Genomic DNA, 14,208 nt, shown 5'->3' with positions numbered 1-14,208 from the left:
GGAAGAGAGAGTTTTGGAGGAGCCTCAATACAAACAGTCAAGAAGTGGTTGCTGCCAATACAATCTCCAAGAATCTCACTTTCCGTTTTGTTTTTGTTAACTGGTCGATAGCAGCTTGGGACATGGTATATGCCATGATGAGGACGGCTCACCTTTAATCCTTCCGGTCCATTTTGTCCTGGAGGCCCAATGTCCCCTGGAAAGCCCTGCAAAAGATAGAAAAAAAAAAAACACCTGCATGATGGGTGCATTGGAAAGAGTAAACCCTGGTGTATTCCAAGTACAACATTATAAAGAGTGAAGGGCTTGTGTTTGCCCTGAAATAGATTATCTGTCATGATTTATGGAGTGATAGCAGTAATACATAGAAGAAACCTGTGTGTGTATGCATAACGGATGCTTGTATTCTGAACTTCATTTCAGTTTTTATTAAGAAGTCAAACTGGAAGTCATAAGCTATATGTTGTCCTCCTACAACAGAAAATGATTCTGTTCAGCATTGGCACTGGTGACTTTATACGTTCTCCACTGTGGCTTGGAACATACAGTAGTAACACACAATTCCAAATACTCCTGATATGACACTCATAATGCCCTTGTCCTGGTTTCCAGTAATATATGGACTATCTTAGCTACACTATAAAAGAGGAGGAACAGTCCTAGAATTACTATGAATAGGTAATATTTATTTTTGTAATTTTTAATCAACTCCAACTCGCAGCTCAGACCCTGCAGTGAGATTTTTGAAGAATCCATGGAACTACTCAGGTCCTTTTACAAGGCCCGATATGGGCAGTGAAAACGAGTGCCGATCAATGAGACAGCTCGGTGATCGCCACTCGTTTCCTCATTTTACAAGGAGCAACGATCGGTTATGTATGGGAGCGAGCGATTGTTACTACGATTGTTCGTCTCCATACATTTTAAATATGTTGGCAGTACATCTTCCTCTTTACACAGGGAGCTGTGGTGCCGACGAGCAAACATTTTAATGGCCGCGTAAACGACGGCAATGATCGAGAATGAGCGTTTATGCTTGTTCGCCCAATGAATGGCCCATCATTTCTGGGTCTTAAAGCGACTCCCCAGCCCAAACGTGCAGTCAACTTACCGGATGCCACGCTCCTGAATAATCTGGCCTTCGTTCCAGCGTTCTGGTCTGCCATGGTCTCAGATTTTCCTACAGAGATGTTCTTTGAAAGTCTGAGACATGACCCACCCCTCTCTGCTGCCTTTGGATGGACCAACGCTGATGGTGTTGGCTCCTGTGTCAGTGCTGTGTCCAGCAGCACCGACATCATCAGCGATGAACCGTCGTTGGAAGGTGGAGGGAGTGTGGGGACATGTCGCACAAAGAAGATCTCCATAGGAAACTCTATTTTGGATACCAGTAAGCAGGAACAGAGGCTGGATCATTCAGGAGCAGGGTAGCAGATAAGTTGACTATACATTGCAAATTTTTTATTTTAGGCTGGAGGGTCACTTTAATGTTGGCATATATTCTAGAAGAAATGCTTACATACACAAAAAGAAGCTAATATACTACGTACAGGGATATTAGAAAATGTTAAGGTATCAGGGCCAAAATATCTTATTGTTACACTTAGAGTTGGAAAACAAATGCACATGTCTGGTTGTTGGAGTGTGTGTAGAGAATTTGTTACGTGCGGCTTTCTTTTTCATGGTTTGCTGGGTTATTGTTTATTTGAATCCAACTATGTTAAAAGCTGTAAAGAAATATAAATTCGGCAAAGATTGTTCTCTTGTAACAGGATAATTCTGCAGAGAATGTCATCCAATTTCAATGTACACAACATAATGCAGCCTGCAAAGCCACAATCTAACTGCTTCTGGCAAATCAGAAGAACACATTTTAAAAGTCAGCTAGCTGCTACTACATCGAGGCACAAGTGTTAGCAGCATTTTTATCCAGCAATCCCCCTCAGATGCGGTGACTCCGTGTCACAACATATAACCTTTATGTCACCAACATGAATTAATTTCATATATGCTGCCCAATAATTATTCCAGTCTCACCATAAAATGTCACCATGCTGCATTAAGCACCTTCCTTTCCGTTGGCTCTTCCCAGTATACTCCCTGTACAGTAATGGAGTCATCGGCCTGCCAGCTAATAGCATCATATGTGTAGACTGGAAATGAACCTGCTAACCTTCTACAACAGGGGACACAGACTTCTGCTACCAGTTATGAGGAAGCTCTTACAATTACCAATAGTAATGTAGGGAACATGGTGGGAAAAAAAAATAAAAAATCTCCCTTCCTGTAAGGTGTAATTTTTACTTTTGCCAATTCTGTACACTATATCAGACATTTAGCCAGCTTGCATACACTGTGCTAAAAGAACTGGAGTTTATATCTGCGCAATTCACCCTTCAGACAGAGGAACAGTGGAGCATCGAAATTATGGCCACCCAGAGACACAGATGGGAAGCATGTGCTAAGACCTATTACGATACACTGAAGTAACAGGTCCATCCACGTTGAATGCTATCCTCAAATGTGATAAGAGACATTCAGACCATTGGATTCACATTGAGCTGCCTATCGTCTTCTATGGGGCGTCTGGGATCTTAACTTTCCATTCCAGAAACCCTCTTGTTCACATAATGGACTTACACTATATGGCCAGAAGTATGTGGACATCCCTCCTAATTATTGAGTTCAGGTGTTTCAGCCACAACCATTGCAAACAGGCGCATAAAACCAAGCACAGAGACATGCAATCTCCTTAGGCAAAGATCGCTAGTAGTATGGGTCACACAGAAGAGTTCAGTGAATTTAAATATGGCACAGAAATAAGATGTCACCTTTGCCACAAGCCAGTTTGTGAAATTTCTGATCTGCTAGATAAGTCCCAGACAACTCTGACATTATTGTGACGAGGAAGCGTCTAGAAGTAACAACAGCTCAGCCGCAAAGCGGTAGACTACGCAAACTCAAGAGCAGGGCCAACAAGTGCTTAACGCATGTGGCAGGTAAAAATTGCCAATCCTCTGTTGCATCACTCATTACAGAGTTCCAAACTTCCTCTAGATGTGACATTAGCAAAAAACTGTGCACCGGGAGCGTCACAAAATGGGTTGCCATGGTCGAATAGCGGCAGACAAGCCTAAGATCACCTTCACAATGCAAACCATCAACCACACTGGACGCTGGAGCGGATAAAACGTGTTCTTTGGAGAGATGAATCATGTATCTTGCAGTCTGAAAGTCAAATCTTTGTTTGGTGGATACCAGGAGAATGCTACATACTGGAATGCATGGCGCCTACTGTAAAACTTAGTAGTAGAAGGATAATGGTCTGGAATTGTTTTTCAGGATTTGGCCCCAAATTTTCAGTGAAGGGCAATGTTAAGGCTACAGTATACAAAGACATTTTAGACAATTGTAGCTTCCAAATTTGTGGCAGGAGTTTGGGGAATGCCCTTTCCTATTCCAGCATGAATGTGCTCCAGTGTACACAGCGAGGTCCATAAAGACATGGTGTGATGAGGTTGGTGTGAAGGAATTGGTTGCCCTGACCTCAACCCTTTCAACACCATTGGGATGAATTAGAACGCCGATGGCGAGCCAGGCCTTCTCCTCCAACATCAGTGTCTGACCTCACAAATGCTCTTTTGGCTGAATGGACACACATTCCAAAATCCTGTGGAAACAGTCTGAAGAGTATAGGCTGGTATAGCCTTAAAAAGGGTGCCCAAACTCAATATTATCGCCCATGGCTTCGGAATGGGATGTCCAACCAGCTCATATAGGTGTGTCGGCCAGGTGTGCACATACTTTTGCCCATATAGTGTACCAAGGAGAACATTAATGATATCTCACAGAGATAACCTTACAATTTTCCGGTTTATTGCATCAATATGAAAAGCTGCTCAGGTTATTCTGCAAGATAAGACACTTAGCAGTTATTAAGCACCACATACCTCTGGACCTGGAGAACCTGTAAGCCCAGGAAATCCTGTGTCACCTGGTTTACCCTAAAGAAAAACAGAACACCTTGTGTCAGCCATAGTCAGCATTGGCTATTGTTCATATTCCTAAAATTAAGTTCACAGCAGTCAATATATAACTTGTTACGGCTATACCCTGCAATGCAGAACATATATCTGCATATTGTGTCAGATTAAAAAGGCTTTCCCACCACGGAGATTTACGTCACATCCGCTGGGACCCCCACCTCGTTTCACCATGAGTGGCATCTCTTAGTTTAATTTTAACCTGGATACAGCTGCACGCAACCAATTTGCCTAGTGAAACAGTGGTCATGTGGACCTCTGTATATGCAATAAAATCCCTTTAATGCACCCCTTGTGGGCTCAGAATTTTTTTTCCCTCTGCATTCCGTTAAACGTCATGGGCAGAATATATGGAAAGATAAACCCAGGTGATCAAAACACTTGGATTTGTAGTAAGAGATCAAAAGGAAATGCGCTCCAGTAAATACTATATTCACTATTATAAAAAAAAAAAACATACAAATTTGAGCAAACTGAGGACTTTATCCTAAAATTCCAGCTAAACCACAATTGCAGTCTGTTTTTTTTTTTTTTTTAACTATTACTGCCCTCATGGATGGCATTTATGTGATATGCACTTTTATACTGATCATCTTGTAAGTGGAATAAAAACTTGCGCTTTGGAAGTAGGTGGTCTGCAGTGCTTCACTATAAAAGGCCGTTGTCCCCACCTCTCTCTGTTTAGTGATCTCTGGAGTTGAGGACTGTGACGGGTGTCTCCAATCGCAACCTGTAACTTATTTAACTGCAACTGGTTCGTTTAAGCCACCTCTAAAGTGGAACATTGTATGATGAACTTTTTTTTAATGGATAGGCCAAAAATGTTTGACCCACTTCAACTGTTTGCATTGTTATACAGTTTCTGCTGGACAAAGTAGATAATCATTGATAAACAGTCAAGAATTGAGAATTTGGCTGTTCATGTGGCTGTCAATCACAACCACCTTCCTGCGTGTAATCTCATGGCAGAACTGCCGTTCACCGTGCAATCACGAGGACATATATATACATCCAAATGAAAGAATGCATTAAGTCTTAGGACAGCCCCATGTTTTTATAAGCTCCATAGGCGATTCAAAACGAAATCATATTTTTGTGTCAAACAAAGTGGTTCTATAGTTTTACATAAACACATCTGAAATAGAACATGTAGCGCTCCCACACTTCATAATACACACTATGTTAAAACATGTTCCATAAGAGTTGACCTTAGGAAAACGACTGCAGGAAGTTTGTCTACATGCTGCTTGTTCATGAAGATGTTGGATATGTCCAGGATAGCCAACGTTCCTCTCCTCTTCCCTGCATCTCCGTTCTCGAGATCAGCATGTTAGCAATTGTGAGCACTACAAGTACTCCGCTAATTGAGCCCAATTTTTGCAAACAACAAAACCCCTTTAAGCAACCTTTGGGAATTCATATTCCCAAGTCTGTATAGAATACAGGGATATGTAGTTTTACATTAGCTAGTGTGCCTCATACAAGAATTTTGCCTTTCAGTAGTTAAAAGAAGCAACGACACCAGCATAAAATAGCCAGGAGAAAGGCAGAACTGCATACCTCCATCTGCCAACAATCTGAAGTGTCTCATATACAATAATCCTGACAAAACATACAACAAGCGGCCATTATGCTTTAATTATTGCTGAGGCATGATACTGCCGCATCAGTTTAATGAAGATTTTTTAATCTTTTGTGCTGTGTTTATTCTAAGAAGACATTGGAAAAAATTACAAGAACCTCAGTGGTTTATATTTAACGTTGCGCCAGGAGTGGAAGCCTAGTGGAGAATTTCGCAATGTAATAATGTGGACTGCATTAACAAAAGAAAAAAAAGAAGGTAATGTAAGGACAATTTTTTATTTTTTTAACCTCCAGTGATTACCAAAGCAGATCTTACCACAGGTCCTGTCTTTCCACGCAGTCCTGGTGGCCCTGGGAGACCCTGGCTGCCCTGCAACAAAGGTAAAAAGTCAGTGGAATTATGGGAAATCTCACCTGATGCTAACAGGGAAAAATAAATCAACTTAGAGTATATTTGTTGGCGTGGAGTGTATTTGGAATATTCAACTTGTACAAATGATAGAACAACAATGTTTAAGACTTCACATAAAAATTAGCTGTAGGACCCCGTGTTTATTTCTATTATTTCTTTGCCATGACTAAGAGCACAGGAGTTGCTCGAAACGCGTAGGCCAGGGCACAACTGCCTACTCACATTTTTCTTGGGACTGCGTCTCCCTACAATTTTAACTTACATTACCCCAATAAAGATGGGAACATCGCTTCCTTTTTAACTAACTACTGGACTCAGCGCTGGATCATTTCTACTGTTTTTCCTAATACATACCACCAGCCGTAGCGGGGATCCGAGCGGAGAGTCAGGAGACGCACCAAACTGGTGAGCTGGAGGTTTCCTCCCTTTACTATTTCTTCATAGAAAAAAGCTGTCTTGTCTTAGGCTGTGAATGTGATCTTTCTTAAATATATACTATAGACTAATATAGACTATCCCCTGGCAGGCATTATTACAGTATGTTTACACACGGCAGATTTGTTGCAGAAATTTCTTCGACTGCCCTACTCCTCAGAATGGAGTTTGCGGAAAAACATGCACATGCTGCAGCAACCAACCCATTATGATGCATGGAGCGGATTTTCAGAATAAATTTCTACAATAACTCTGTGTGAACATACCCTAAGCAGGACATAAGAGACATATTGATAGCACAGCCATATTAATGTTGGTATTGGCGGCCAGAATCACGGAGGAGGAGAAATTGTGTATTTTGGTTTAGGTTGGTGAGAAGGCAGTTCTATAAAAGACCTGATCCATGCCATGGGTATCCTCAATCCAGTATGGGACCTGATACAACAGTATATGAACCGTGTAAGAATTGTTAAATGTCAACAGACCGATCTTACAGACAGTCATGTTATCTCTCTCGGCCAATCAGCCGATATGAATGCGCTCTTTAGAATATGTAGTGCTTGCTTTTTAGTTGCCTCCTACTGGGAGCTTGATATAGTATCTACTGTCCTACTATTATAAGTAAAAGGGGATCTACAGCCTGCCCTGCAGGAAACATGAGTGCTTCAACACACAGAAAATATTTCTACATGGAGTGGCATGCTGGCTCAGCGGGTAGCACTTGGGTTAGAATATGGCCAGAGCAACATCTTAATGGATCTTGTATGTTCTTATTGTGTATTTTCAGGTTTTCCTTCAGTCTCTATATACTGTGTATGCCCAAAGAAAGGGAAATTAGATTGTGAGCCTTAGTGGACACAGGGACTGAGGTAAGAGTATGTATACGCTATACATGGCTGTAGAATATGTCAGCACTCTATAAACAGGAAACAATGTCACGTCACCTTTCCAAATTAAATAAGGGAACTCTCCTGCACCAAGAATTTAATTGATGAATTTAATTGTTATCAGTTCTCACCTTGTCGCCTTGAAATCCCACTTCTCCGGGTATCCCTGGAAGTCCCTGAATGCCCTAAATACACATTATCAAAACAGGTTACAAGATGCATTGTGAAATGTGACTAATTACCAGGAGGATATCATGATTAATCTATACAATATCAGATGCAGGTGGGGCACAGACACAGTAGGGTTAATCACTAAGCAACTGACCAGCATATATCTTCCATTGGTATACTATACTGGTATTGCAGCTCAGCTCCAATGGGGAGATGCGACTCAGCTGCAATATCAGACAGAGCCCATGGACAAGAGTGGCGCTGTTTTTGGAAAATAAAGCAGACTCTTGTTTTCTAACCTCATACAAGTCCCATTAAGAGAAAAACTGAGCACCTTCAATATCCTTCAAGGTTATTGCCTAGCTAGTGATAGATGGCTGCATGGTACTCTATTAGAAAGATCCCGTGTAGCAGTTCTACAGAACTCCTTGTCAAGTCGATGGTCTCTCGAAAAAGTGTACATTCAATTCAGAGCAATTTCATATTCAAGAAACTTCTATCCTGCCCTGATGATCACTAACAAGAAAAAAGCAGGTCATACATATGCAGATGATATAAAAACACAGCTGAGTAAATGCATAAATCCCCATTTCCATACTTTTATTGTTCAAGGAAATTGTATGGAAATGTACCAAAAAAACACGGATAAGTGTGAACAAGCAGAACACTGAGCATAAAAAAGAAAGAAAGCAGCTGACGAGTGTTCAAAGAGGAATCTGTTCCATAAAATGGTCATATTAACCTAAATTAATACTAGACTTGCTTTTTTTGGATGGGTTTCTGAAACACTCCTGCAACACTATTTGTAAATTAGAAAAACCTACTCTCCCACCTTAAAACAAACACTGACTAATAGAAGCCTCATTTCTTACTATAGATTACTGCATTGCTATGGAAAGATCACTGGGAGTGCTGTCGTCTTAATATACTTTTAATGACATATTCATCACACAGGCTTTGTGGCGGCTATTCCTTCTCCACCTCACTGCCAGAGTTAAAGGTAATATTGCTAGCTCTTTAATGGCCTGTTTAATTAAACATGTCAGTTTGCACAGCATAGGTATTCTTATGTTACTAAATATTCTGACCAGGGGGATCGGATATAGACAGCATAGGCATCCCATGCAAGAACAGTATATGGGCCTACTGTTCTCAAATCAAAAAGCATCCCCCTTATTAGAGTATCCCCCTTTTTTTTCTTCAATATACCACCGGTAAATGTGAGCTATGAAATGCATTAGCCCAGTCCCTTACTTGCAATTTTGCTGGGTGAGCTGGAAAAAAAGAGTCTACGACGGCGCTGCTGCACACGGATGAGACCGAAGATATAAAACTTCGGAGTGATGATAATAAATGAATGATTGAATGATAAATAAATGAAATTTATTGGTAATATGACTACGCGTTTCAATGCCGTACCGGCATCTTCATCAGGTCATGAAGGAAAGCACACACATCACTGTTTAAATAGAATGTTAAAATTGGAAAAAACCCGCCAATGTTACTTGCAATTTGACAGTAGGATGCTGCAAGCTGCTTTTAAGGTGACGGAGAGGCCAGTTACCTGCTGGGCTCCTGTGCAGGTGCACAGGTTGCACATATGGTATGTCTGCCCCTGAGTTCAACATAAACAGTGAGGATACTGAAGGGTTCAGTTTGTGAACAGAAGGAAATAAGATGCAGACCTGATGGGTAGAAAGGATCTAGAACCGACCTGCCAGCCTTGTTTTCCGCTTCAAAAAGTTCTCCTATGAACATTATTTTATGGATATGATCTACAGAAATACCTAAGTAAGCTTGCGTTGGTGATTTGCAAACTGAGAAGTGTATTTATACAGTCAACTGAAAAGTAATCGGATGTAAGAAGGAGCCAATTTAAGAAATTCTGTTGACTGATTGCAAAATCAACCAGCAGAATTGTAAATGCAGTTTTGGACTATAAAACAGGATGTAAACTTAGGATCAGTACAAGATGAACCAATGAATGGATCTACAAAGTTACACACCTTTTTTTGTGGATTCAACTATATAAACTATAAAAAAGGGTTGAAATGAACGTACACTAGAGACATGTAAGACGATTACACTGATGGTGGTCTGCCAGCTATGAGCCTCGCTAATTCTAAGATTGGGCGGTTGCAGTGCTCAGTAACTCCATTTGAATGCTAAGATTTCTTACATCTGAATACCAATAACAGTGCTACATCAGAAGAGACATTGATTGCCATGGAGAGATTGTATGCACATACGTATCCCAACTCACTGAATTTGAGCTGCATTGCAGATTCTGCTTTACAGAATACAGACATTTCCAACCAATGAAGATGATTCAGTGAGATTGGGTAAAAAGTGGCCATTGGAGTACCTAAAATCTATATAGGACCAATTATATAAAAATGGAGATTGGAAAACATGAAATATATTAAAAAGATATTGGAAAAAAGCTGCAGCACTAGATTACGATACTCTATCGGCTGGTAAGCATTAGAGCATAACTGCAATGATAATTCCCATACCAATTAGCTGCTCAGCAGATGTCTGAACATGTCATTTCAATACGTGTTATAATTCTCCATGGTACATTCATTCTTGTTTGATTCTGTCTCACATTTGTATCCAATTGAAAACGAACCACCAAGACATGATTCATGGTTAAAGGGGACGAAAATTGGAATAAAATGCTACCCTTTTCCCCCCCTCTGTTGGCAGCTATTTAAAGCAGATCTTTGTAAAGCTGGAATTACAGTTTTTTTCTATATTACTGCTACTAGTTGAGATTAACAAAGTTATAAGAACATAGGCCAAGGACCCTGAGATAGGAAAACAGCAAGAAGTGCCAAACGCACAAGTCGTAGATATGGAATACTAAAAGACCCATAATTATCTCCAAATTCATTATAGTCAGCAAGGGCCATCACATGGAAAGAGTTATGGACGGCTGCCCTCCATCTGATTTCACTACGTAATCTCAACAGGGGGCACACCACACCAAGTTTTAGTTCTTTGTACTCTGTTATTGTTGTGGGCTCCTGGTCCTTAGGTTCAAGGGGCTAGGGGGACTGCTTTTGTTATTTTTCGACATTCCATATGACCGTCTGTATCGGACATTACGTGTTTAAAGCTTGTATTGCTTTCCGTTCTACTTTCTTTTCTCTCTTTCCTGGACTACTATTCACTTAACGCAAATGATGTGCATACGCTTAATATGTATATTTTATTGCTGTGCTTATTTACCGAATAATAATAATAATGCATTGTTTGTTCATTGTTAATCTTTAATAAAAACTTTATTGTTGATTTAAAAAAAAAAAAAAAAAAAGAAGTCATTTCAAAAAAGGGTCCTACACTAGCAATATGAAAAACAAACCTCATCTCTATATTCTCCATATTTGTCTGTATCCCTTATAGAAGAGTGGTCAACAGGCACTGTACATAATATGCTACTGAGTGATCTCACTATATCTACTATCTGACTGACTGGAATTAAATTCTAAACTCAAGACTTTTTTTCAACGTGGTCCGGGTCGGACACTGATCAAAAAAATCTTTGATCGGGTGGTATTCTCACAATACTACCTCATTGGCAAGAATAGGTGTAGTTTAAAGAGGTTGACCAGGATTAGAAAAACATGTCTGTTTTCTTTTAAAAACATTGCCACACCAGTCCACCGGTTGTTTGTGGTATTGCAGCTCAGCCCCATTCACTTTTATAGAATGGAGTTGCAATACGAAATGCAACCCATGTGTGGTGCCGTTTGCAGAAGAAAGCAGCTATGTTTTTCCAACCCTGAACAACCTCTTTAAACCTCTTGTACCTCCATGCATAAGCCCCATTATCTTACAGCCAGTCACATCACATCCCACCATGTCTCAAGCGGTCATGAAGCACTTAAGTATCACTCTGGAGAATCAGCTGACCATAATGATGGATGTTACTGCATTACACAGATGGTAAGATCATGTCAACCCCATATATGCTATTTATTTGGCATGTCCCATTTTCCGCTTGAGCAAACGAATTTCCAGGTAGTACCATTGTTCGCAGGCTTTTAGCTAGTTTTGGTCTGTGGGTTTACTAGTTCAATTGAACAGCAGAAGTGCAATGATTTACCTTAGAGGATAAAGTGAAAGCAGTGCTCAAATGTAGACTTCAAAAGAGTCTATCTAAAAATAAATCCTCATCAGGCACTACGAAAATGCTCCATGCAAGTCTCTCTGAACCTTTTTTAAAAAAAAACCTGTATTCTGCTTTAACTTGTTATTGATTCAAAATATGTAATGTCAATCTCAAAAGAGCTCTGCAAGAGATACTAAGATGATCACAAGATCTGCACTCACGATTTTATGAGGTAATAAATGTTCCATCTTTCCTCAGTGGAGTGTATTCTTGATGTAAATTGCTTGGCTACATAAAAAGCTGGGTGACCCCACAGTGCCTTACAGATTATAGAAGACCGTGCAAGAAGGGATGGAGACTAGTTTATGCTCACAATTTGCTGGTAGGCAAAGATCAGACGGAATGAAGAACCAAAAACAAAACCACAACAGGCCACAAAAAATCTTGTGCTTTTGAACAAGAACATCAAACTTCCGATGTTATCCAAATAAGTCTAAAAGTATTTTACGAGAGTGTCATCCGGAAAGAGACCTTTCATCAATCTAGCAGCGTACACTATATACTACATTTACTATGCATGTTCCCTGGCACTGTTCCCACTTACACAGCAGGTCACTGACTCGAGATTTAACTTCAAAAGCAAATAAAACTGAACATCCTTTTCAATATTTTTTATAATGATATACTGCTTTATTTCCCTGTGTCAATCCACAATACAAAAACAGTTGTTTTCCAGAACTGATCAACAATTCCTTGCCCATACAAAAAAGTTATTATTAATACTAAAGGAGGCCACATATTTCAGTTTGTCTAACAATTGGTCCACTATCGTGACAAAATGATTGCTTCTGGCTAATGGAAATAAAATATGTTAGTTTGTAACGTTATTGGACGAGCTTCAAGTGAATGTCCATTTTTTAACACCAACACTCCAACATCGTGTGCGGATTCATTTCTTAATATATCTTTACAGGCATCGGAGCTCCGTTTAATCGAATATAAAGCTCTAAATCCCCCACACAGATATAAAATTCTGTCTGGTTTCAGCTACAACCACAGGGAGTTTAGGAGCTTTGTTTTATTATTGAGTTACAAAGGTTGAAAAAAAAAAAAACACTTGTTCAATTATCCATCATTCATTGCAAGATTAATTACAATCCTCAGTGCCATTCGTTATTAGAAAAGAATCTAGCCATTTGTTAAATGTCGACATAGTATCTGCCATTACTACCTCTTTGGGGAGGGCATTCCATAGTTTGACTACTCTAACTGTAAAGAATCCTTTCCTATATTGATGTCAAAATATCAGAGTTATAAATTACAGTTCAATGCATAAACATTGTGCAGTAAAAGCTCCCCATACTGGCAGCTCCATGCAGCCAGAATTTTATCTTTTAAAGGGGTATTCCGATCTTAGACATTTATGGTACATCCACAGGATATGCCATAAATGTCTGATAGACACCAAACCCACCTCTGGGATCCACACCTATGTCCAGATTGGGGTTTCCTCAACCCCATCCCCAGGCAGAGAATCAATGCTTGTCTGTTTCTGTAACACCCATTCACTTCAGGTATGGAAACAGACAAGCACAGCGAGCTCGGCTGCTTCCGTAATTCCTCCCCGGATGCAGCAGCCAGCGGTGATGCGGGGCATGGTCGGATTACTCCCATTCTGGATACAGGTGTGGGTCCCAGCGGTGGGATCCACATCTATCAGACAATTTTGCCATAATCAATGAATATGACATAAATATATAAAATGGGAATATCCATTTAACTCTATGACTATGCAGGGGATTTGGAGTTCTGTATCAGGACAAAAAAAAGCTCAGACCACTCTAAAGATATATTAAGAAGTTAATCAACACAGAATTTTGACCTATTTAGAATAAAAATAAAAATCTGTTTAAATCATCCCCAATTACCAGTCCAGTAAACCCTAGATGTTCTCTGTAAAGGTAATCAGCACCACTTGACTTAGACGCTTATGATTAACTGAAATTTTACATAACTTCCTAATTAAGTAAAATGTATGTAATAGTGCAAAACTTTTCCATCGGAGATGTTCAGGGGCCAAACTTGAACAGTAAAGGTACTTTTACATGGCCCAAGCAAGGCGGTGTAAACGGGAACCGATCAACGAGATCAGCACTCGTTTGCTCCTGTCACAAGGAGCTAGTATGGGGACAAGCGCTCGTTACTCTGATCGCTCGTCCCGATACATTATTATCATGTCGGCAGTGCATCTCCCTGTTTACACAGAGAGATGTGCTGCCAACAACGATAGTATTTAAAACGAAACAATCAGCTGATGAACAAGCGTTTGCTTGTTCATCGGCTGATCGTTGCCCTGTTTACACAAGGCAATCGGGAACGAGCGTTCCTTGATCGCTCGTTTGCCCGATAATTGGCCAGTGTATTCACACGGAGTATTTTGCAGGAGGAATATCTGCCTCAAAATTCCGTTTGGAACTTTGAGGCAGATTTTCCTCTCCCTGCACGCCGTTTTTTGCGCCGTTTTTCGCCCGCGTCCATTGAGCGCCGCGGGCATAAAAC

At 40.3% G+C, this 14,208-nt stretch overlaps 1 protein-coding gene across 3 annotated transcripts in view; it reads right to left on the bottom strand.

The window, feature by feature from the left end:
• Window positions 1-14,208, bottom strand: part of COL27A1 (collagen type XXVII alpha 1 chain) — a 274,259-nt gene that overhangs the window by 131,485 nt on the left and 128,566 nt on the right. For all 3 annotated transcript variants that reach the window (XM_075835266.1, XM_075835267.1, XM_075835265.1), the window contains 4 exons: window positions 7,493-7,546; window positions 5,944-5,997; window positions 3,951-4,004; window positions 153-206 (listed from right to left, as the gene is read on the bottom strand). In XM_075835266.1, coding sequence (XP_075691381.1) covers window positions 153-206; window positions 3,951-4,004; window positions 5,944-5,997; window positions 7,493-7,546 — 216 coding nt within the window. The remainder of the gene's footprint in view (window positions 1-152; window positions 207-3,950; window positions 4,005-5,943; window positions 5,998-7,492; window positions 7,547-14,208) is intronic.

This window comes from Rhinoderma darwinii, chromosome 8 (assembly GCF_050947455.1).
Source record: "Rhinoderma darwinii isolate aRhiDar2 chromosome 8, aRhiDar2.hap1, whole genome shotgun sequence".
NCBI classification, from domain to species: domain Eukaryota; kingdom Metazoa; phylum Chordata; class Amphibia; order Anura; family Rhinodermatidae; genus Rhinoderma; species Rhinoderma darwinii.
Note: the sequence above shows the minus strand (reverse complement) of the source record. Positions and strands in the feature narration are given on the sequence as shown.